This window comes from Henckelia pumila, chromosome 4, assembly GCF_033568475.1.
Source record: "Henckelia pumila isolate YLH828 chromosome 4, ASM3356847v2, whole genome shotgun sequence".
Classification (NCBI taxonomy): Eukaryota; Viridiplantae; Streptophyta; class Magnoliopsida; order Lamiales; family Gesneriaceae; genus Henckelia; species Henckelia pumila.
In genome coordinates this window covers 26,505,854-26,531,363 of record NC_133123.1, presented here as the reverse complement: position 1 = coordinate 26,531,363, position 25,510 = coordinate 26,505,854, and the positions used below count along the sequence as shown (strand labels likewise).

General features: G+C 33.2%; 2 protein-coding genes and 1 long non-coding RNA gene across 14 annotated transcripts in view; 1 reads left to right on the top strand and 2 right to left on the bottom strand.

Annotated features, from left to right (window-relative positions):
* Positions 1-1,339: 1,339 nt before the first annotated feature.
* Positions 1,340-4,248, top strand: LOC140865660 (uncharacterized). Of its 6 annotated transcripts, none has more exons than XR_012144685.1 (5): positions 1,340-1,489; positions 2,007-2,035; positions 2,129-2,522; positions 2,616-3,100; positions 3,206-4,248. It is a non-coding gene; the product is annotated as an uncharacterized lncRNA (long non-coding RNA). The 6 variants fall into 6 exon arrangements; XR_012144686.1 differs by lacking the exon at positions 1,340-1,489 and having other exon boundaries at positions 1,562-2,035; positions 2,129-2,150; positions 2,415-2,522; XR_012144684.1 differs by lacking the exon at positions 1,340-1,489 and having other exon boundaries at positions 1,562-2,035; positions 3,206-3,325; positions 3,417-4,248.
* A 5,553-nt stretch (positions 4,249-9,801) lies between these two features.
* Positions 9,802-14,490, bottom strand: LOC140867291 (proline-rich receptor-like protein kinase PERK1). 3 transcript variants are annotated; one of them, XM_073272368.1, is made up of 9 exons: positions 13,317-14,489; positions 12,955-13,040; positions 12,550-12,762; positions 12,254-12,462; positions 11,536-11,662; positions 10,923-10,994; positions 10,535-10,721; positions 10,331-10,454; positions 9,802-10,255 (listed from the first exon to the last, which is right to left on the bottom strand). In XM_073272368.1, the coding sequence occupies exons 3-9, from the start codon at positions 12,698-12,700 to the stop codon at positions 9,992-9,994; spliced, it is 1,134 nt and encodes a 377-aa protein (XP_073128469.1). In that variant the 5' UTR covers positions 12,701-12,762; positions 12,955-13,040; positions 13,317-14,489; the 3' UTR covers positions 9,802-9,991. The 3 variants fall into 3 exon arrangements, with proteins under 3 accessions (XP_073128469.1, XP_073128470.1, XP_073128468.1); XM_073272369.1 differs by lacking the exon at positions 12,955-13,040 and having other exon boundaries at positions 9,802-10,240; positions 13,317-14,490; XM_073272367.1 differs by lacking the exon at positions 12,955-13,040.
* Positions 14,491-14,533: 43 nt separating this feature from the next.
* Positions 14,534-25,510, bottom strand: part of LOC140867290 (transportin MOS14) — a 35,397-nt gene continuing 24,420 nt past the window's right edge. For 3 of the 5 annotated variants that reach the window (XM_073272362.1, XM_073272364.1, XM_073272366.1), the window contains 7 exons: positions 23,607-23,812; positions 23,103-23,195; positions 19,809-19,996; positions 19,518-19,629; positions 18,679-18,836; positions 18,182-18,298; positions 14,534-15,223 (listed from right to left, as the gene is read on the bottom strand). In XM_073272362.1, coding sequence (XP_073128463.1) covers positions 15,005-15,223; positions 18,182-18,298; positions 18,679-18,836; positions 19,518-19,629; positions 19,809-19,996; positions 23,103-23,195; positions 23,607-23,812 — 1,093 coding nt within the window. In that variant the 3' untranslated portion in view covers positions 14,534-15,004. The remainder of the gene's footprint in view (positions 15,224-18,181; positions 18,299-18,678; positions 18,837-19,517; positions 19,630-19,808; positions 19,997-23,102; positions 23,196-23,606; positions 23,813-25,510) is intronic. The other 2 variants (XM_073272365.1, XM_073272363.1) reach the window with 2 other exon arrangements.

Here is a 25,510-nt window from a genome sequence, read left to right as displayed (position 1 = left end):
AGATCCAAGCAAACCAACTCTTCATATAGTTATCTCAGGGCTAATTGCACCGAGTCTCTCTATGCAAACGCAAAATAATGTTAACAAAATAGATCTGTCTAAGATTTGATGGCAGAAGTTCATCAGGAGGTAATTCAATTGAGCACCGGAAGGTCTCTTGGGCCATGAGATTGCCATGGACCTTAACAGAGTTGAATCACGGATAAAATTTAATTTATATTTGACGGCATCATAATCCCTTGATGGACGAAGAGACACATTAGTTTTTAGTATGTAGCACATATTAGCTGAAAAAGAGACTACGCAGAAAGATGAATAGGTGAGCATGAGCTAATTAAGGGCCATGTATGTAGGTACGTAGTCAAACTCTACTATTTCCATAATATATGCGACAAACGCCACATTTTCTTCCATAAATATGTCATCAGAATCCACAAGGATAACAATTACAACAACCTGAAAAGATGATCCCAACGATTCATAGGTTTTGATGCCAGTGATGCCTCACATTTCCTCTACATACTATCACATTCCCCATGATCATGCCTATTAAATAGATATCATGCTTTGTAGCTAGAGACTAAAAACATTGTTAAGGTGTCAATCTAATTCGATTTAATCGACTCAGCCAAATTCGAAGAACAGCCCAGAGAATTCCCAGACACAAATCACAGAGATTTCTCAATCAAGAAGATTAACAAATTCAATACAGAAAACAGAAAACTTAAAGCATAAGAACCAAGAACACCATTTACGTGGTTCAGCTATAATCAGCCTACATACACGGGAGATCGCCACTTCTTATTAATGAACAATCCAAGATTTGTTACACTTCACCAATCGAATAACAAAGAAAATAAGATTGATACAGATTTACAGAATTACAGATTGAGCTTTCAACCCCTCAATCACAGCTGCAATCTTGCTTCTTTCTTTCCTTCGATTCCCAGTGAGTGTTACCCTTGTTGATCTTCAAGTTTCTGGAAAATTGATTCTTTATCGTCTCTCGATCGCTTTCCCTGATCTCAGCTTGTATACGTTGTATCCCCCAAAGAAGAAAACTGAATCCGTTATAAGGCATACTCCCAACTCCACAACGGCTAGCACATTGATGGGCTTCCCTTTAATAACAAACCATGTTTAGGCCCAAAGAATTAAATCATAGCCAGTGACTTACTATGATTTAATTCTTGCATTAGGCCCGACAATATTATTTCCCTCCCGAGGCCCATACATAATCAGCTGGTTTGAAAGACACACCTCTACAAACATTATTATTTAAAAAAAAAACGAAAAGAAAATGATTTTTTGTTGACAACCTCAGCACAATACCACAGGCCCTTTTTCCAACAGAACATCGAATATCAATTCCCAAATCAGCTCCAGTCCCCCACAGAACAGAAGGAAGTAAGAAGACCACGATTGCCCCGAGAGGAACTTCACGTGTTACATTTTCCAGCATAACGACCTGTTCATTAGTTCAAATAAGGTGAGAATACTCTCTCTTTTTTTTTTTTTTTTTATAATTATTTTGAGTTATGTTCAAATCCTTTTGGAAGAAGTACAAACTCACTCCTTCCCTACTCCAACACATTTTGGATGATTGGGCATAATTCACTCGTATGATGTCCAAAGCGAGTTGCTTTTTTCATATTGATTAAACATTTTTTTATAAAATTCTATCCTCATTTATTTTATATATATATATATATATATATATAAATAAGGGAGTTTGAATTGTGAAATACTTTATTTACCCTTTCAAACTAAAGGTTAAGTAAACTAAAGGTTACATTCCTCTGATTCCTCGCATACCCTTCAAATACACGGTCCTCATTTCCTTTTTAATATTTGCTCTTCTTTAACTTCTTCATAACACGTTAATCATTATTGCCCATAAATACAAGGTCTCATTTACTGCATTCAGTTTCTTTCATCATCAATTCTTTGTGTTTAACTGATTATGTTGCTGCCATCGTTATTCTGCTTCTCATGCCACGGAGTAGGAGCTCGGCTGCGATCTCGGGTTTGCAAGGTTTGTTTTCCTTCCTTCCATCCGTGTCCTTCTTCATGTAATTTTTTTTTCTTTCGATGATTGATTTACAAGATGCTTTTTTTATTTTCGCAGCGCGGTTTCTAAATCTTCCCACGTTGGTGTTTCTCTTTCCTCCGCTTTGAATGGTTATATATTGTTATTAATACTTTATTTACCCCTTCAAATGAATTGTGAAATACTTTATTTACCCTTTCAAACTAAAGGTTAAGTAAACTAAATGTTACATTCCTCTGATTCCTCGCATACCCTTCAAATACACGGTCCTCATTTCCTTCTTAATATTTGCTCTTCTTTAACTTCTTCATAACACGTTAATCATTATTGCCCATTAATACAAGGTCTCATTTACTGCATTCAGTTTCTTTCATCGTCAATTCTTTGTGTTTAACCGATTATGTTGCTGCCATCGTTATTCTGCTTCTCATGCCACGGAGTAGGAGCTCGGCTGCGATCTCGGGTTTGCAAGGTTTGTTTTCCTTCCTTCCATCCGTGCCCTTTTTCATGTAATTTTTTTTTCTTTCGATGATTGATTTACAAGGTGCTTTTTTTATTTTCGCAGCGCGGTTTCTAAATTTTCACACGTTGGTGTTTCTCTTTCCTCCGCTTTGAATGGTTATATATTGTTATTTGCACATACATAGGATTTATCCAGTCTTTTAGTGATATATTTTCATGCCACAGCGCAATTTTTGGAAAGTATGGGCAAAACTTGTGATGCATACGATCTCTCTAGATTGCCAAATTCGTCTGCAAAATCTATGTCTGTTGTCACCTGATTGTAGAGAAATAACAGATGAGTTGTCCATTTCAATTTCTCCAGATGACTTGGTGGCACATCTTCAACTTAATGATAGCCAGCGCTTGGCATACAATATGATTATTGAATGTCTGGGAACGAGAAATGGTGCTGTCTTTTTATAAATGGTCTAGGTGAGACAGGCAAAACATTTCTGTACCATTCTTTGCTTGCAACCATTAGATCCCAAGGTCTTATTGCTTTGGCAACAGCTACTTCTGGTGTCGCGGCTTCAATTTTACCTGGAGGTCGAACAACGCACTTGAGATTCAAAATCCCTATAGATTTACATGCAAATAGTTACTGCTCAATTTCTGAGCAAAGTTGTTTGACTAAATTGTTGCGGCGTGCAGCTGTTATTATTTGGGATGAGGCACTTATGTGCAAGCGGTTTGCTATCGAGGCAGTGGACCGCACTTTGCAGGACCTTCTTGGAAACAAAAATCCATTTGGTGGGAAAGTGGTTGTGTTAGGTGGAGTTTTCAGGCAAATTCTACCTGTTATACCCAAGGCTACTATGCATCAAACTATAGATAGTTGTCTGATTAAATCTCATTTGTACAGATGCATGAAGAGGAATTGAACGAACTGATGACAATGGAAACATCAAACTCCCAGCAGAGATGCTTATTAAGTTCAGCGACAATGATACCGAAGAATCTGAACGTAAGCTGCTCGATTATGTATACCAAGATCTAGGAAAGAATTATCACTCATCAACCTATATGACAGAAAGAACAATTTTTTTGACAAAAAATGTTCATGTCGACAAACTGAATGATGATATTGTGTCATTGTTTCCTGGAAATTCAAGAGTTTACTTGAGCTTTGATGAGGCGATTGACGACACGCAAAATTCATATCCTTAGGAATTTTTAATCATCTTGGCCCCTAATGGATTGCCTCCCAATCGTTTGGTTTTGAAGAAACATTGCCCAGTTATGCTGTTACGGAACCTCGACCCATCGGATGGTTTATGTAATGGTACGAGGATGATTTGTAAAGATTTTACAGATAATGTCATTCACGTAGAAATCGCTGTTGGGCATCACACAGGGAAAAAATTTTTTATTCTTCGTTTACCTTTATCTCCGGCTGAGAATGAAGGCTACCCATTTCGGTTCAAGCGGAAGCAGTTTCCCATCAGGTTGTGTTTTGCAATGACCATTAAAAAATCGCAAGGCCAGACAATCCCGATAATTGGAGAGTATTTACCCGATCCCGTCTTCTCCCATGGGCAACTCTATGTTGCTATGTCCAGAGGTGTTTCCATGAAAATTTATTAGATTTTTAATTAAGCCTGATGTTAGCAATAATTATGACACTTCGCTTACCAAAAATCTTCGTTTGATCTTATCAAGTTCATCAAAGTGCACATTTGACATTTCAACTTCAATATAATTCTGCTATTTTCGTTAGAGCATCTGTACGTGGTTGAATTTTATTTTTCTTAAAAACAAAACTAACAGGTAACTTATTACGAATACATCTAATTCACTTAAAAATTTAAAATGTTTTAATATTTTCTAATGTTTTTGAAATAAATATTTGAAAATATAATTTCCTAAAAAAATATCTCTTCTCTTTGTCTTTTATATTTTATTGAACTTCCATTATTAAATACTCATTGAAATTATGGTTACTTTTTAACTTCAAAATATATAATTAAATTTAAAAAAAAAAATTACCGTCGTAAATATTTTCAAATTAAACGATTTCTTTTCAAAAAATGATGTCGTAAATATATCATATATATCTAATTTTTCAATAACAAGAACTATGAAAATAACTTTTAAACTTCAAAGATACGATGATAATTAAAAAATAACTGTTGGTCTATATTAATCTTCTTTGTTTTATTTCTTTCGACAAAATATATTGAAACATATATGATTTTGAAATTATGAATTTCATGTCTTTTCAAACATTGTGAATGTGAGTTTTCTCTATATTTTTTAACTCAAACTTCATTTTTCATTTAATCTTTACCACAACTAATATATGACATTATATATCTTATCTGTATAACTGTATTTTTGCCTTAAATATTTCCAAGTTGACCAATTTATTTATTTTTTATTACTTTGATATTTGCTCAGAACTTGAGAATACATAGCAATTTTCCAATAACAAGGATTATGAAGATAACTTTTAAATTTCAAAATATATTATGACAATCTAAAATAATCGTTGTATAAAGATTTTTTTTTTAAATTTGAAAACTCTTAGTATGTGCATATAGTTTTAAACTTTTTACATTAATAATATTTTACAATAATTGATGAAAAAATATTTTTATATTACAATTCATTTATTTTAAAAAAACATTAAATTTACATTCAATTACTTTAAAAAAATCTTTTATCAAAGTTTTCGTCCAAGACATAATTTTGCTAACGCATGAATGAATAATTTTTAAAAAGTAACCCGCAGTTTGTTACATGAGAAATTATGAGTACATCTTATTCTGGACTAAGCGTTGTAAAATATTTACACCAATATATTTACAAAGGCCTTGACAAAATAAGTATTCATTTGTCAACCCATGATTCTCACTCATTTATAGATGAAATACGGAAATTTGAGGATGCTCGCTGGGTGTTTCCTCCAGATGCTTTGTAGAGAATTTTAAAAAATGGCTGTCCAAATATTTTGAAATTAATATATTTTACTTTTTTATTACTTTACTGCTCATAGCTTCAGCACATATAACGAATTTTTCAGTAACAATGACTTTGAATATAACTTTTTTAATTTCAAAAGATCATATAACAATTCAAAAATAATCGTTAGTCTAAAGAAATACAAATTCATATATTATTTCTTTTTTTAACTTCTTTCCGACAATATATATGAGGACAAATATGATTTTGAAATTATGAATTGTGCTTTTTTTTTGAACAATGCATATGTCAATTTTCTTTATCTTTCTCAACTCATACTTCATTTTCGATTCCAACTCGCCAAAACTAATACATGGTTCCACTATCTTTTTCGTATAACTGTATTTAAATATTACACTCCAATTTTTTATTTAATGAAATCATTTAAATTACACTCAAATTTTTTTTGAAAAAAAAAATAATATTTCACACGAGAATACTAATATAACTTTATACCTTCAAAATATATCAAGTTTATCGAATAATTAATTAACAATCTTTTTTTTTTATTATCAAAAGCTTAAGTTTTCATCTAGAACATTACTTTATTGACACATGCATAAATAATTTTTTTTAAAAAAGTAATACATAATTTGTTACATGACAAATTAAGCATACATATTAATAACTTTAAAAATTTAAAATATTTTAATATTTGCTAATGTTTTTTAAATAAATATCTGAAAATATACTTTTCTAAAAAATTACCGTATTTTTATTTGTCTTTTATATTTTATTCACTTTCCATCAGTGAATACTTATTGAAGTTATTGTTACGTTTTAACTTCAAAATATATCATTAAAATTTTAAAAAAAATTACTCGTATATATTTCATAATTAAACTATTTTTTTTTTCAAAAATTGATGTAGTAAATATATTATATATATCTAATTTTTCAATAACAAGGACTATGAAAATAACTTTTAAACTTCAAAAGATTACTATGATAATTAAAAAATAACTGTTGGTCTAAAGAAATTCAAATTAGTATATTATCTTCTTAGTTTTAATTCTTTCGACAAAATATATTGAAACAAATATGATTTTGAAAGTATGAATTCCACGTCTTTTCAAACATTGTGCATGTGAATTTTCTCTATATTTTTCAACTCAAACATCATTTTTCATTTAATCTTTACCAAAACTAATATATGGTTACGTTATCTTATTATCCATAAAACTGTATTTTTATCTTAAATATTTCCAAGTTGACCTATTTCTTTTGTTTATTACTTTGATATTTGCTCATAGCTTGAGAATACATAGCTATTTTTTCAATATTAAGGATTATGAATATAATTTTTTAATTTAAAAAGATATGATGACAATCTAAAATAGTCGTTGCATAAAGAATTTTTTTTAATTTGAATACTCTTAGTATGTGCATATAGTTTTTAAATTTTTTACATTATTAATATTTTACAATGATTGATGAAAAAATATTTTTATATCACAATTACTTTTTTAAAAATAAAACATTAAATTTACACTTAATTACTTTTTAAAAAAATCTTTTATCAAAGTTTTCGTCCAAGACATAACTTTACTGACGCATGAATGAATAATTTTAAAAAAATAACACATAGTTTGTTACACTACAAATTACAAGTACATCTTATTCGCCTAAAAATTTAAGATATTTTAATATTTTCTAATATTTTTGAAATAAATATCTTAAAATATAATTTCCTGAAAAAAAAACCACTTCTTTTTTTCTTATATATTTTATTGAGCTTCCATTAGTAATAAATACACATTGAACTTATGGTTACTTTTATCTTCAAAATATAAAATTATTTGCATCAAATACCCCTGTGAAATATTAAAATATGCACACTTCTACCCTATGAAATGTTAATAGACATCTTCAACCCTAAACTTTTATAAAATTAGCTCAGTCACCCCTTCAGATTAGTTATTATTGCGTACGCACCCCTCATGCGACTTGACAAAAATTTTGATATGTTTTTTTGCACCAAATACCTTTGTAAAATATTAAAAATGCATATTTAACTCTTTGAGAGTAATGAGGACAAATATGTTTATAGAATCTACAAATTGCGCGTTCTCTATATTTCTCAACTCAAACTTGATTTAGCATTTCATCTTTGAAATACTCAAATGTGGTTTCACTATGAATAACAATATTTTTTTTATTTTACTCCAATTTTTTTATTTAAATATATCATTACATTTACCTCAAATTCTTTTTTTAAAAAAAACCATTTCATACAAAATTAAGAACAAAACTTTATAACTTCTAAATATATTAGGTACATTTAAAATTATATGTTGTTATAAAGCATTTCAAAATGATATATACATATATTTTGTACTTTCAAACTCTTAGCGTCAGCATACTATTTTCATTGGAACATCTGTGGTAGTGTTTTCTCTACAAAGACACAAAATACACATGATTGCAATATATCATGTGACACGTGATTATTCCCAACTATTCCTTACTCTTGCTGAGTTTTTTTGTGTGCTCCATCTCATTAATTAGGGACATGTCAATGTTAAAACAATCATGAATACTAAGTTTAGTCCATTTTTCGACCCTCCATCATCAAAAAAAATTTCCTCTTCGTTTGTTAATTTCTCTGTTTAACGATTATACTTTTCCTAATTAAATAATATCTACACGAGTGACATTTTGTCCTTTACCATTGTTACGCAACAAAATTTCGGAAATTACCTTTCTAATCAATTTATGTTTAGCCGGCAATTGCGCTCCTTCGAAAAAAGAAAAATACGGCGGGAGTCATTGGTTCAAATTCAATAGTAGGTAGGACTTATTAGATACCGAAGTAAATGGTATCTAATAAGTTTTTTGACCCACCCTCCCTAAATATTGATTTTGTATTTCATTTTTTAATTCCGTTGTATCAAAATTGGATTCTGCTTGATTGGATTCACTCGACTTTGTTTTATGATGCCTGCAATAATTGCTACACGACTGCCATAAAAACAACTAATGGAATGTCTTGTCCAAACTGTACAGATATACCAACTGAGATCATTCCGAGGTTTATTATTAATTCTACTTCCAAATTATTTTTCATAAATCGTTATATCCACAAATGATGATACACTTATTTAATGCATTCTCAGGTATAAACCTAATGTTTTGATTGAAGATGGAACTGGGGTTGCAAGAGTGACTATGTTTGGTAAAACTGTCACATTATTCATTGGTATTCCTGTTGAAAAATACATACAAAATTGTGATCAGGTAAGATCAACAAATTAGTGATCATTAGGAAACTAAAATATTTCTTTCATCTCATATCATTTACAACTATATGATCTAATATAATAAATCTCACATGTATTGCAGCAAAATAGTGACATTATCAGCTATCACAAAGAAATCCACAAGTTTCTGCTCAAGTTAGACCACAATGTGAAAAATTATGAAGACAAGGTTTCGATAATTGTTGAGAGCATCCAAAAACCACATTCTAAAAAAAAAGAGATCATTGAACAAAGGAAAGACAAAGTATGCTGACAATGTAAGACCAAACATATCCGCATCCACATTTTCAAAGACAAAGATTCCCAAGGAAAGCGAAACACATCACACTACAATGAACTTACAAGATGACTAGATTCTTGGAGAATATACAAAACGCATCAAGACACGTGCTGCACATAACAAAAAAAAAACAATGTTTCAAAAAGGGGGAAAAATAGAAACGTTGTCAGATTATCCTATCAACATTTGATTAACTGCTTTTATAACCGACTTTGTTTCGCTATTTTACGATTACTACCTCGTTTTTTGCACTAAATTAGACATTTAATCGAGTAATTATTTTATTGTCAAATATATTAGTTACAAGTTTTTCCTTTTATGACATTCACAAGAATAGATTATTCTGCTCCATCAATTTACAACATATTTTCGAATCTTTTGCTTTAACAATAAAACATAAAATAATATTTTCACAAAAAATAAATATATGTGTGTTCTACATAATCATTATGCATTTTCACGTGCAACGCACGTGCCACTTACCTAGTTAAATATAAATATTTGACTATATATTTAGGACATATGAAAAAACAAATATAACCTATATATTTGGATCATCTGTATCACGATTATAGCGTTTAGGAATCATGTTAACTAAAAACTTTAAGTCGTTAACCAGAGTCTCACACATGCACATGATAACATCGGAAAGAAAATGTCACAATCCATTGCAAGCTAATCCACTTTCACCATAAAACAAAAAAGACAAATATGTCTGCAGTCTGCACAAAGATTCTTAAACACAATTACGGGTAAAGAATTAAATTTTTAAAAAATTACATTTGTTTTTATACATTTATCAAACACGGGATCAGCTCTTGCTCTTGGTGTTACACAACACACACACACACACACACACACAAATAAACAATATGGTAATATCGCAAAGCATGACGGAAAAAAAACAAGCAGAAATTTTGTTTATATATAAATATACTATTTGGAAGCCCTAAAGAGCTGGCTCCCGAGGGTGACAACAGGGGTCCCTTCCCCCATGATTGTTGTCAGGCTCATTTCTTTCTCAAGAATTCGATCAAGTTCTGTGACCACATAGCTCATTGCAGGACGCCTCTCACTAGAAGGATTCACACAGTTCACTATCAAATTTATGAACTCTTCCGCTCCTTCCGTCGTAAAGCTATTTCCCAATCGATGATCAATCATGGTCGATATGGTTCCACAATCCTGATGATTTTGCACCTGCCAAATAAATAACATATCGTTCCTTGCATAACTAAGATATCATTTTTTTAAGAAAATCCAAAAGAAACACACCCATTCGACCATGACATCCGAAGTTAGCAAGTCCCTGGCCTCCTGCCCACTCAATAACTCCAAAAGAAAAACCCCAAAACTGTAAACATCACTTTTCTCAGAAAATCGACCGAACTCCTTAACCCTGTACAAGTAAATTAAATTATGGCTAATTACTTACTGCGGCATTATACAAAAAAAAATCACTAAATGCAAGTGCATTACTCAGGAGCAAGGAAAATCTCATCAGATGCGACTTCAGATGATGGGCCTGCACTATCAATTCGTCCAAGAAAATTGAGTAACCCAGCATCTGCTACTTTAGCAACGAAATTCTCATCCACAAGTACATTAAGTGTTTTGAAATCCTTGTGTATTAATCTAGGACTGAGAGAGTGGAGATGAGCTAAACCTGCATACGGTTTTAAATGATGTGTGAGGTGCACGTTCTAAAGCATTAACGTGCAATGCTACAGAGACCAATTAAAGTTTTATAGAACCTTGCCCAAATATTTGTTGGTGCTCATCATTGATATCAATACATTTCTATAGTAAAACAAATTATAAGCTACAAGGAAAGCCAAAAATGCTCACTGATTTTGCAGAGGATCACCTTTAGCTGCCCCCAGAGCTATTGATAGCCTGTGCTTGAACTCAAGCTTCTCCTGCGAAACCTGGCCAGCACCTGTGAAAGAAGAGATGAGGAATCCAAGATACAAAACAAATTGTGTGGTAAAGAAGTAAAAGCAATCAGATAAGGGAAACGAAAGAGCACAGCTGAATAAATGAATGGAGAAAGAAAAGCAAGAGGATACAAGTTTCTGAAAGTATCAAGGGAATAAAATAGTTGAAAGGAAATCAGGAAAGATAACGAAAAAATGGTGGGATTTAAAATAAAATAGCAAGCAAAGCAGCAGCGCAGTCAGGGTTCAATCAAGCAAATAGCTAATACCAAGGAGAAACAATGACGAAGTATGAAAAAGTAAAAAAAAAGATGACCAGAGGACACGAAAATGATAATAATAAACGGATGGATGGACCAAATGACGGCGAATGATTTTATGGTTATTCGCAGAGACACGAACTCTGTGTAGAAAAAGTAGCTGGATTATTAAAGTTAAATTTACTTGCACATTTATATGTGTGCGGACACCCCAATACTTAGAGAAAGGGGGAGGGGGGAGGTGGAAGGGGGATGGGGGAGGTGGGAGGATGAGGTTAATTACCGTACAGGTGAATAGATACACTTCCATTGGGTATGTACTCATAGATAAGAATCTGTAGATTACTTTCCTGGCAATAGCCCAACAAAGTGACAAGATTTCGGTGTTGAATAGATGCTAGATATCGGACCTGATAAGAAAATGAATCCCATACTTAAATCATCAACGGATGGAATCTCAGAAAAATGTCTTAGTAATGAATGGAATTTTTATGTATGACGCAAGAAATCCAGCTTAAAAAAATACATATGTCAGTAATAGAGTTTTGATATGTTGTTCAACAAGCTACCAACAGTATGTATGTTTGTGTGTCTATATGTATGTATAATTCTGGGAATAAGCGTTATTGTTTTCAAAGAAGGGAAAATGCTAAAACTGCAACAAAAGGACATATATAAAATAATATTGAAAGAAAAATCACAAAAATCTTGATGAAGATCAAGGTGAGAAAATAATAAAACTCTCGGATAATCACCAATGTTTTGAAAATGAGTAAGATAATTTGAAATCTTAAATTTATGAACAGCATTTTCACCAATATGAGGTGGGAAGAAAGTAAAAGGATCTCTCATATCAACTACATGGCAATCCGAAAGCCAAAAGAAGTGAAAAAGGCTGAGAATCTCGAAAATAAGATTCCTCTTCCAGGTTGTATATTAAGCATGTCTATTAAATGTATAGCACTGAATTAATTCACACTATTTGAAAATAAAAAAGATACCTCATCAATGAACTCCTGAGTAGGGCGTCCAGGTCGTCTTTTTATTGCAACAAGCATTCCATCATGGAGCAAGCCTTTATAAACCTCCCCAAATTTGCCTTGTCCTATCAAACTTTTGTCACTGAAGTTTCTTGTTGCCAATAACAATTCCTCAATCTCGAAGCGCCTAGCATCTCGCAAAGTGAATTCAATTCCAGTAGCTCTTCCAACTGTATGGCATTTAGGATTTTATTGTCTGATCATTTATAATGAACCTGAAATTGCCTTGAACAGAGGGATCAGAATGCAAAAGTTACCTTGAACAGATGGATCAGAAGAACCTGTCTCAGACGTTCTTGAAATGCCACTACCATGTAACAAGCAGTACCACAAAATTATTAGCAGTATTCCCACCAATGCCACGGCTCCTGCAGCGCCTCCTAAAATTGCTGCAAGAGTCCTTGACATTTAATCTGGGATCCAGCTCAGTGTTGGGCGGTTTTATTGAGATTATAATCTGTTCATGGAACCTGAAATTAAGATATACATATAAAAGATTTAAGATAAAGAATTCTAATCCGGAGATAATGTGAATCAGGTTGCACTGAGGCAATCAGAAGGTTTTCTTTGCTTCTGGTCGGGGTTTTACCTAGATACAATTGCAAGAATATAGACAATCAAGGAATGCATGTACTAGAATAAGAAGGAAGATGATATTATACCTTCATAACATCAGGCAGGCAGAGATGGTAGGGCATCATTATCATCTCTCTCTCTTTTAAACGATTGTTTAAAAGATAAGAAGAGGCTGTAAAACGGATTAACTAGGCCGTTTAAATTAAACATAAGGAAACTACCCAGAAGCATAGAGTACTCCCAATATTATTTATGCAAATCAAGTCAAGATTGTTGACTAACGATCGTGGTAATGGGAATGGAAACAAGATTAGGCGTTCAGAAATGAAATGGCAAGCAAAGCAGCAGCAGAATCAGCGTTCAGTCAACCAAGTAAGCTATATTGAGGAGAAACAACCAGCAAGTAGGAAGAAGTAAAAAAAGACCAGAGGATGTGGGAAACCCATACCTGGTTTTGCAGAGGAAAGATCCCTTGGAACCCAGTTCAGTTGTAAGTAAACGGCGAAAGAGAGACAGTTTTCAGATCAGGAGAGATCATACACATTCCCATCCACATTGTATTTGCCGGTCCAAGAAAAGATCAGACCAGCTTGAAAAATTAATAATAAACTCACGGATGGTGATTAAATCATGAATCTTGAAACGCAATATGATTGGAACATTGAAGCATGGTTCGAGTCGTGAATGACTGACAAGTTCAAGAAGGTTATGTAATAAAATCACGGTCGTGGCATAATTAGAGTTGGATTAAGAAAGAGACAGCGGGCGGACACGGAAAGCGACCTGCCGCCGACAAGACAGCAAACTTCACCAAACCACTCACAAACGAAATAGAGGTAGAAGAAGGTTATTATAAGCTGTGCTTCGCTGTGTTGCTTTTTTATTAGTTTTTGGGTTGTAAAGTAGTATTGGGCAGTACCGCAGTAGAAGAAGAAGATTATGAAGAATTGTCTGTTACTGCCAACTTGCCTTGATGATTCCCGCACTTGCTTGCTTGTTTCCAGCAAAGAAATGTAAAAGTTTAATCTTGCCATTCAGGTGTGTAGAAAATGTAGATTTTGTATTAAACAACCAACCACTTCGTATAAACTGCGGTATGTTGATCTCATTGTGATAAACAAAAGCGTGATAGATTTATTACATCGGAGTTTAAAATAAAATAATAATAAAAAAGGTATTGGAAGAAAAGAGTCGAAATAAAGAGAGAACTTTCTTTGATTTCATATAGAAGCGTCTGATTTAACTATGTATATGCCAAAATTGACAGTATAAATAAATAATAAAAAATGTATATACAGTAAAATTGCTCGTACTCATTCATATTTCTTACTTGATTGCTGGTAATAAGCATGCTGCAGTTGGTTTGGCTTATTTCTTGTCCAATATCGAAGTCATCTGATTCTCGTTTGTACCACAGATTCTCGCTCTATTAATAATGCTCCCAGTTGCTAAGTGTTTAATCATTATTATATTCTTTATCAATTATTATGGTTATCAATAATAGCACGAAGCATAATTATTTCATAATTTGGCCAGTCCGACTGCACATCGTTTTTTTCAATAATATACCAAGAATAGACTGGGGACAGCCTCTCTCTCTCTCTCTCTTTTTCTGTGTGTGTGTGTGTGTGTGTGTGTGTGTGTGTGTATATATATATATATATATATATATATATAAATATATATATATTAATTTAGTTTAATTAACCAGATCCCATTCTGAATCTCTTCCAATATCATTATTCTTCAACTCTACTTCTCCCTTCTCTACATTAACACAACGTGTCTTGCATATCTTTCTCCATTTACCAACAGTCAATCCACGTTCTAGCATGTCATCCATATTTTCCACGTTAAAGATCCTTGACACTCAACTTCCTATCTGTATTTCCGTCCTTGTTTAGTGTACACACTGACCATATCATAATACAAAATTGGTGAACTTGGGCTACAACCGTGATTATTTACAAAGCTGCGCAAGCTTTTAGCCAGTTTGCGGTGAGGCTCACCCTCAATAAATTGACCCAGGCTGAGAGATTGCAGCTCCACCAGACCTAGCATAAATCAAACCTGATGGCAGAAGCCCAGTCATGCTGCTGATTAAATGCAGTGCTTGGTGTCAAATAAGTAAAAATATCAAGTCAAATTTGGAATATGACGATGATTATCAGCGAATTCTCGTATCAATCGCTTTAAAAGTCTGCCTCCTTTCCCTTGCATGTGCCCATGACTAATTTCTCCACTTCGTCTACTCACAAGATAATCTGATGCCGCAGCCTGGAAGGCCTTCATCCAAATCGGAAGCAAAGATTCAAGTTCACCCTGTTTCAGGTACTCAGCCGGCACCGTCTGCAACTAAAATGCCAAAACGGATCAAAACTAGCAACTAAAATGCCAAAACGGATCAAAACTAGCAACAAAAAATGCAACTGGTTCTAAACTACTAGCAACATCTTAAAATGGTTCAAAATGAGCAACAAAAAAGTCATTTACGAAAAGAACGATGAAAACAACCCCCCTATGATGATTACCAAATTCCATGGAATCATCAATCAGAAATGACCAAGGATGTCGGGGATGCTGTGCATGACACATACTCAGACTGGAGAACTCCTCTCAAATCTATGACTCATTACTAAGTTGCGGAGGTTTTATCAAAGACCAAGAGAGAAGAGGATGACACAGGGTAACCACGATATACCAATCTTAGCCTACTGCTGAAGAGCTCGTGTGTACAATCCCAATGATCCAGTGTACCCCTAGCTCTAGTAATGATGACATTATATTGTGTCACCGTAGATTAAAATATATTCCTATTTTCTACACTCCCCCAGGGACACGTGTCGAGAAAGGAAGATATGAGCATCTTTGGTAAGCTCATGTATCTCACACAAGAACTAATATTACACTTGTCGGTTTATGCACCCAAATTTTAAGGAACATATGGATTCAGTCTATAGAATACCGAGATACCAAAAAACTCGCCTGGAAAAGGCTTATTATTTAAGAAAAGTGCTCAGAGAAACATTGAGATTAATATATGCAGACTGGGCAGGCTAAATTTGGTCTGAAAATCTACTGCAGGTTGTCCTATTATTCTCAGCTGGAGAGGTAAGAAACAAACTGTAGTAGTGCGATGCAAGAAGGCAAAGCTAATGGAGAGTGTGGTTAAAATTGGTACTTGAGGAGTTAAAGATGGAATCGATGGTTCCAAATTCCAATGAGACTTTTTTGTGATAATAAAGGCGATCATTATTGTGAACAACCAGTACAACATGATCACACAAAACACATTAAAATCGATAGACATTTCATCAAGGAAATGCTGGAAAGTGGAATTTTCTGTATGTCGTTCATCACATGAGAGCACCAAATTGTTAATGCGTTAACCAAAAAGTCACTTTAAAAAAAAGTTTGAAGACTTCACTAACAAGTTGAGTGCATTAAATATCTATGCAACAACTTTAAGGGGAACATATATCTATATCTATATCTATTATAAAACTATGAATGATGGACAAAGTTTTTGCTTTGTGTATTTACTATATTGCCCAAAAAATATGAATTATATGTATTAATTGCATCGGCTTTGGGTGAAAAAATGGTGTAAAATTTAGGGTCAAATTTGGGATATTGAATTTGTGAAAAATCAATGTGTTTCTTTTTCATTTAATTGGTGCATTTATTTTTTGACCCATTGAATGCAACATGTTGATTGATGTTCATCGTATTCTTAAAATTTATTCTAAAGAAAACATGAGAAAAAATTATAGATGTAAAATATTTCTACCATCTATTTTTTACAATAATTTATTGCTGAATTTTCTAATCATTCTTATTTTATTAGTTATGAGTATTATTGATGATTATTTTTCGTCTTGAAAAATGTAAAAGTACAAGATAAATTAAGAGATAAAAAAACTCTAATAATTGTGTTTTTGGTTTTATAATCATTCTTATTTTATTAGTTATGAGTATTATTGATGATTATTTTTCGTCTTGAAAAATGTAAAAGTACAAGATAAATTAAGAGATAAAAAAACTCTAATAATTGTGTTCTTGGTTTTATAAACATCATATTACATTCTAAAAAAAACATGAGAAGAAAATTATAGACGTAAAATATTTCTACCATCTATTTTTTTAAAATAACTTATTGCTGAATTTTCAAATCATTCGTATTGTTATTAGTAATATTGGTGGTTATTTTTGGTCATGAAAAATGTAGAATTAAAAGATAAATTTATTGGTGATTATTTTTTGTCTTGAAAAATGTAGAATTACAAGATAAATTTATTGGTGATTATTTTTTGTCTTGAAAAATATAGAAGTACAACATAAATTAAGAGACAAAAAAAACTCTTATAATTGTGCTCTTGGTTTTATAAACATCATATTGCATTTATAAAATTAACCCTATAATTGTAATATAAATGCAATCAATGAATAAATTATTTCGATATACTTTCTTTATCGTTGTGAAAATTATTCACCGCATTCCGCACTACCACAATAAAAATAACTAATCATTTAAAACTTTAAGAAATATTTAGACATCTACAAATGTTGTCTTTAAGATAATATAAAGAGCATAACAATATATGTTATTAAGAATGAGTTTCACAATTTATTATCTATTACCTATCTAAAAGTATGAATCTATTACCTATCTAAAAGTATGAATAATCTATTATTACCAATCTAAAATATGAATAAAAAGGAAAATTTTTACAATTGTGAATCTACAACTTTGCCTTTTTACTCTACACAAATTTATGTAAAAATAAAAACATATAAGGATATAAATGTAAAAGTTAAATATTGGCTAAGACATAAAAGTAATATATTATATTACTTATCTATACCAATTATAAAAGTGTAAACCAAAGTCAAAATTTTTCATTGCGTATTTTTAACTTTGTCCTTGGTTAGTACACACTTGATATACTTTTGTAAAATCAATTATCATGATAAGGTTAAAATTGACAATGTGTGCATATTAGATAAGATTTCAGTTTCCAAAAAGATTGAAAAACCAAAATACTTTAGTTTTTATTTTCTTGTAGATAAAGTGAACATATTTTTTCCACAAAAATTTATTTGGGCCCTCCAACGTACTGGAGAAAGTCCCATTAACTAAAACACCTTGACTCAGCTAGCAACTTGAATGAGAACATTGCAACTAAGAAAGAATTCAATGAGGAAAGTATTTAAGTTGATTGACATGCATACTACATTCTCAAAGCAGTTTCAAAACTTTATCCAGCACACCAAAAATACAGCAACACAATGTTAGAGAGAGAGAAAACTAACGGCAGAGTGTAGCCATCCCTGAAAATATTTCCAGTGAAGAATTGAATTCCACTTTGTTCTTTCACTTAAACTGCACATTGCTGCAAATTGCTGGAGGATTGTTGTTGATTTATGAACCTGCAACAAGTTGAACACACAAAATCGGCCCAACACATTATATAATTTCTCAGTTCAGCCATATCTTTTCAGAGAATTAAGCTGTAAGTTGTGGGCATCCTAAACATGCTTTGGTGACAACAGTGGTGCCTCAAAACAAAAAGGCATCGGAATGAAAGCTACGGTTTTTATGATACATGCAAGATAGCCTACTTGTTAACGTAGCAAAGTTGCTAATAAGGTCCACGGTTTTCTCTAGATGTTCTAGTGACACATAATAATCAATTTGAATCTAGTATTATCGATATGAACAAGAGATCACGAGAGTTTAGGTGGGTAACTCTAAACAATGAACCCAGAACCGCACGTATCAACATCAAGATTTAGGATGTCGTGTTTACCCTTGACATTGCAGAAACACCAAGTAGAGCATACACCAGATTTGAGACGAGACTCTCTCCATTGATTGATATGACCCTTACCACCATATCTTGCACGGATCTTTCTGGCTCAAGAGCCATAGGTTCCAGCAAATACATAAGTCCAACCTCCAAGAAGCCTAAAATGCTCACAAATAAGTTAGGGATTTAGTATACAATAGCATAATAGCATCATTTAAGTCAATTTATGTAAAGCCAAAGAACACGAGGACGATAAAGTTCAATAAATGAATTTTGGGGGTCTGGCGCCTTCACTTTGGCACATTATGAGAATGGAATTGCTCTTATCCCAGAACCATATATTTGAAGGATTGAGCTGCTGAAAATGATCCACAATGAATCTACTAAACTTAAAGGTACGACCCAATGTATACATAGAGTGGAAAAAAATTAGAGTAAACGGGTTTTTACATAGAAGACAGTGATGGTTGCAGCTTCTGATCTATCTTGAGTCTTGACTGAGGGTACAGGTACTTTTTATGGCTTTCTTCAGTCAAGACACCACGAAGAAACAAAAGAAACATAATTAGACACTATTGCCTTGACGCACGTGTTGCATGCTTATACGGTCTTTTACTTTTTGAAATATTTTTTGGAGCTTAATCATTTTTTTTATTAATTTGATTTATATTAAAATCAAGGTAATATCATTAATCATATTTACAAAAATTGACTAGGAACCATACTGCAATTTGATGAGGGGCCAAATCGCAATATCCATACAATCCACCAATTTGGCTGGTCTCCTATGCCCGGTCTAAACTAGTAATTTAGATAAGATAGAAAAAATGAGGCCTTACAGGATATGTATGACATTGCTGATAGTGCTGCACCACGATGCACAGCTGTACAACATATTCCAGCCTTCTGCAATGACATCTCAAAAAGAGAACCAGAGGCAATTAAGACTTCCTGAAATGCACATTAAAGTTCGCATAAGTCGTTCACACACAGATTAAATGGGAAAAGCGGTAAGTAGGAAATTTTTTTACAAATTCTACACATGTCTAGTGCAGCAGGACATGGAAAATGATTGTTATGTGGCAGTGATTGATGATAGAAAACATCCAGGGAGCAGGATGAAATGCCACCTTCGGACAGCAACGCAGAAACGAAGATGCGAAATTTGCGTAAGCTTCAACCAGATCAGGCTCTTGATCACATATGTATGAAGAAGTAAAAGCCATTATTGACGTTGAACCAGTAAATCTTTCAAAAGTACGAACGAACAAGGGTCCATATTCTTCCTTACTGCCAAATTCTTCAACAACAGCAGCAGCTGAAAAACAATAAAAATGATGTGTGTGTGTGTGTGAGAGAGAGAGAGAGAGAGAGAGAGAGAGAGAGAGAGAAAGAGAGAGAGAGAGAGCAATAGATGACTAAGAAAGGCGATTGAAACAAAGGCAGTTGGCAATATCCTACAAGACCATGTATGGGGTAGGAACTAAATGCTCCAACAGCTAAAACAATGAAGAAATATTAATTAAACAGCGAGAAGCCTGTAATACTTCTACGACAGATTAAGCACCATTTCTATTTTACTATATACAGAAAGAGAACAAAAAACTGACACTTAATTTTATAAGTGCTGTACATGGAGAATCAAGAAAGCATAACTCAACATTATATATTTTATTACTTTCTCGAACGAGTTGAGATACAAGGGCTGTAATCATACATACTGTCTCCTTCAGTGTCCTTAAATTTTAGGAAACAGATAGTAGAAAATAATAGAAGATAATAACATATCCTTATTCTCTAAATATTTAGATCCTATTTGTATATACTCGCCCTCAAGTTGATGAATAGATGTTTATCATGCACAACGTTGTAGTAAAATCTTCAAACTTGGTTTTAAAAAAACCCTTTGTCAATGCATTGGCTATTTGTTGTTCAGATGTGATGAACGACATTCACATGATCCCACTTTAGTTTGTTTGTTTGTTTGTTTTTTTTTAATGAAATGCCTGTCAACCTCAATATGTTTGTGCGATCATATTGTAATACTAATTGCCGATTTACATCAAAGAACAGTCTCATTGGAACTTCCAAGTTCACCTGTACCTCTTCAAGCACTATCTCTTGCCGCAAACACACCTCATTAGTTACAACCCTCTGTTCCACCTGAGCACCCGCTTCAAGCTGCTAAACTAGAATTTTTTACATCTCTAAAACAATATCCTGGGGTAGAATTTCTAATCCAAACTTTTATTCAGTCCTATTAGGAAGATGTACACCTTCTCATTCTCCATTCTTTCCAAGTATTTTATGTTGCCATTTCTACATTCCGATTATCCTCGTAACATAGATCCCATTTTTGCCACGAGAGCCATCTTATTGTAGCATTCGATGACTTCCGCTTCTTGTTTAAAATGCCACAATTTGGCTTTCGTCTCAAATTTGATACGAATTTTCAAATTAGGATATGTATCGTGAACCACATCCTACACATCTTTGGTGGTGCTAAGACAAAGGAAAGTCTTTCCAAGGGCTCCATTGAGCTAACAAGCCACGTTGTACCAAGGAGTTTTCTGACTTCCCTATTGTCCAAGCATGGCCATTTTCTGTTGGCTCCTTGGTTTTTACAATTAGGCGAGTCTTCCCTTCCTATTGATAACTAGTTTAGTCAATTAGGCCTATTCAAGTAATATTTACCTTTCAATAGATGGATAGAAGTATTCTTGAGCACATTAGGGTAGTCCGAGTAAACGTGGTATGTATTCATGCGTACTTTCCTGATGAAGGATGCCACACTATGATTTGAAGAGGACTCAACCATTTGCGATGAAAGGAAATATGATCCATTGAAGATTATCTCTATTTGAGCCAATAATTATGAAGCCCGGAAAAGACGGTGAACATACACTTAGCCCAAGAAAAGAGTGAAAAAATCCCAAAGAGAAAAGTGAATAATGCTTGTGACGTTTGGATTACAAAACCTAAGTACCGAACAACCCTTGCAACTTTTGAGTTACAAACCCCAAGGAACAGAGATTGCTAGCAATATCTACGTTCAATGGTGTACAATTCATGTCAGGGTTGTTGATAACTTCTTTTTTTGATAGAAGAAGATATTATATTAGATTATAAACAATTATTAATTACAAAAAGAGGACCGGCAGTCCGCACACTAGGTAACTATTACTCGGGAAATATCAACAAAATATATAACTCCAATCCCTTGATAAATTTGAAAGCGAAAATTCCCTAAACTCGATATGCTTCCTAATCCATGTTGATTACAAGGTCCTAAGGGACGAACAATACCTAGGTTCTCAAAGCCTAGACTCTGATACAATGTGCAAAGACCTCAAAAAGCATATGAAATAGAGTAAAAAAACTCTACTTTTCGGATTATATTTATACACACTTAGACTCCTTAGGTACCGTTTGGTTACATATATTATTAACCTATGTATAACTTATTTTATCCAATCTCATGTTCTTTATGTCATATTATTTATCTATCTACTAATTATTTATCTGACATCAATCAAATCATTAATTATTTATCTTACATCAATCAAATCATTGAATTTAAATTACTTTATTACCATTTATAAATAATATTATTCATATTTTATTAATTTTTAAAAGGATAAAATGAAAATTTATCATTTTATCTAAAATTTAATCAATCAAATCAATATAATCTATCAATTAAAACAAATACTATATTAACTATCATTTCTTATTTATTTTTTTTATTACAATATATTACTTATCTCTATATTATTTATCTTATCATCCAAACCAAACAGTACCTTAAAGTGATAATTATCCATCCGTTTAATTTTAGATAGCAAATAATACAACATAATATTAAATTCCCTAAATATTAGCATCTACCAATTAATCTACTAGGACATCATAATCTTGTGAGCAAATAGTTTTAAATTTCTAATTAGCTATAAAACAAAATTACCAAATGTGTACACCATTATAGAAATAATTCATGTAAAAAATAAGGAAAATGGTGCATAATAAATAAAAAAAGAAAAAGAAACAGTTCTAGGTTCATAAAAGCTATATACTTAAAAATGAGCACAACCTAAAATTGTTACCAACAGTTCTAGGTTCATAAAAGCTATATACTTAAAAATGAGCACAACCTAAAATTGTTACCAACTTTCAGCTTAAACCAGGCTTAAAACATCTTAACAAATTAATTTGAGTATATTATTTTCTTCCTAGGTGATACTTGCCAAAGTTGGACATGGAAATCTGATTCAAGACACTATATTAGCACCAAGGAATTTTCAACAAAATAACTTAATCTCCACAGAATTCAGTCAGCTGAACACATATTTCAAAGAAGAAAAAAATGTTTCATTGATTCCATTTTGATAATTGAAAACACCAAGACAATTACTGTAAAATTGCACCTGTTCTCAAGTAGCATTCATGACCTTGGAATGACATGAAATTTGTTGATAAACAATCAAGGACCTTTGGCAAAAGTGCCACAAAGTGTTGACCTGCGAAGAACCAAGTCTTGGGTGATCAAGCAAGCAATAGTACGGTCAGATGGCAGATTATGAAGTGAGTAAAACACAAGCAAGGAAAATGAAGGGCTGCCTGGTATGAAATGGCTCTCCAAGGAAAAACAGAGCCATTAACTACTAAAGGCAATGAAAAGCGAGGATATTTGAGGGATCGAAAACCTCAATCTTTCCCTCCAATATTTTATTTTCTATTTTCTTAAAAAAACTATCTTTTCATATTCTATACATCAGTACATTTCTATCTTAAACACAAAAAGTTGCAAATAGGAATTTCATGATGCATGTAGTGCAATAGGAAATCAATTGTGGACTAGGATTTCCTAAGCAATGATCATCATGAGGTTGAGAGTCACAAAAGGCTTTTAGTTTGACACCTGGTTCTACCAGGATAAATCATGGAACCTGATGCCTGAATTGCAAGTGCAAGGGCCCTGCAGGCAGCTGCAGACAAACTCGCATTCTCAATGTGTTCTGACACAAAGATCTTCTCAAGCATCGGCCAGAACACTTCAAGTAAAGCAACGAGAGAACCATCTGGACCAAGATCAGTAGATAACCGTGTTCCAAGATGTTTAAATACAGTTCCAATCCTGTGTAAAAATGATTAAGGTAAGAGGAACATAACATATTCCAAAATCTCTACAAGGACTCAACACAACTCCAGGCAACAAAACAAGGTCGTGAAACCCCAAAACAGAAGCACAACAAACAACAAAAATGAACTAGTAGCGGACGGCGCCAATCACGAAATTGTAACGAATGAGTGGAATATCTAACCAGAGTAGTTGACCCATATTGAGGAACCCAACAAGTCTCCAAATTATTGCGGCAATTTTTGAAGTTTAATTGTGATCAGTCCACATTTGATGCGCTGCTCTAGTGTTTTTCGTCATCTTTCTTACAGATACTAGATCTAAAGGGTACCTTTGCAGTTCCCCCTTCACTAGTGGCATTAACATGGCCCTATAGCATTAGAACGATATCTACTTGTTGGAAATCCATCAATCAATGGTTTTCCAATCTGGTTGCAATCCTGGAGATATTATCGGATCTTTTCCTTTGTATTTTTAGATGGTAAATATTGTAAATAGAGTAGTAGAAATCTGTCACATATTCGACCTTAATTTGTTACCTTTTATATTGTACATGTTAAGAACATCAAATGCTGGATAATTCAAGTTCCTCTCCAAATCAAACCCAGTTTGTCCTGTTACACCAGTAAAGTTGGTTGCCATAAGAATTTGGACAACTCAGGGCCTTGATAAAAGATTTGGACGCATGTTGAATGGAGGACACTGTCATTTGTGTGAGGCAATCTTGGAACATCAGAAAAACTTATAGTTCCACCACTTTTCAAGAAAACATCGAGTGCTCGGGCTAATAACCACAAAGAATCATAGGCATACAGAGCATAGGAATTAAACTTTGAGGAACGTTCTGACCAGTCCAATCTGTTCACTGAGTATTTGGGCCAGCCTTAATTCCATACAGTGTTCGTTGCAATTTTTGGTCCTTTACAGTCAATTTTTTCTGCAGCTATGAGCGAAGTTACATCCATTAAGAAGTCCACTCCTGCCGCTACGATTCCAATTAAAAAATCTGAGCCACAATTTGTCAGACTCACGACCATCCGATTAAACGGCGACAACTTCCTCCGTTGGTCCCAATCTGTCCGGATCTCTCTGTGGGCAAGGAAAAATCAGGTATATCACAGCTGTTGATGATCCATTATATACCACTTGAGATGCTGAAAATTCTATGGTTATGACACGACTGGTCAATTCCATGGAAGAAGATATAAGCTCCAATCACGTGTTATTCCACTGCAAAAGAATTGTGGGACAACCTGATTTTGATGTATTCTAATTTGGGCAACCAATCTCAAGTTTCTGAATTGACTCAGAAATTAGGTGAGATCTGTCAGAGAGCTGATCCAGTAACCAAACACTTCAATTCATTGAAGAGACTGTGACAAGATCTCGACCTTTTCAACACTTAGAAGTGGAAATCTGTTGATGATTGCAACCACCACAAAAATTGGTGGAGGACTGAATCTACAAGTTTCTTGCGGGTCTCAATGTTGAGTTTGATGAAGTTTGAGGAAGAATTATTGGCAGATCTCCTCTCCCATCCATTAGTGAAGTTTTTTCGAAAGTGGGAAGGGAAGAAAGCCGAAGGAACGTCATGCTTGGAAAAAAGAACACGGATGAAACAACTGAATTTCTGGATTTGTTGGCGATAGTACAGCCTACAAGGCTACAAATTATCAACCCCAAACAGATGAGAAG

Excerpts from the sequence above, each read along its gene's own strand:
- LOC140867291 (XM_073272368.1), bottom strand. The coding sequence starts at position 12,700 with ATGTCAAGGACTCTTGCAGCAATTTTAGGAGGCGCTGCAGGAGCCGTG. Across the intron at positions 12,463-12,549 it reads TTCTGATCCATCTGTTCAAG|TTGGAAGAGCTACTGGAATT; the intron begins GTAACTTTTGCA and ends AATGCCATACAG. Across the intron at positions 10,722-10,922 it reads AGCTCTGGGGGCAGCTAAAG|GTTTAGCTCATCTCCACTCT; the intron begins GTGATCCTCTGC and ends AACCGTATGCAG.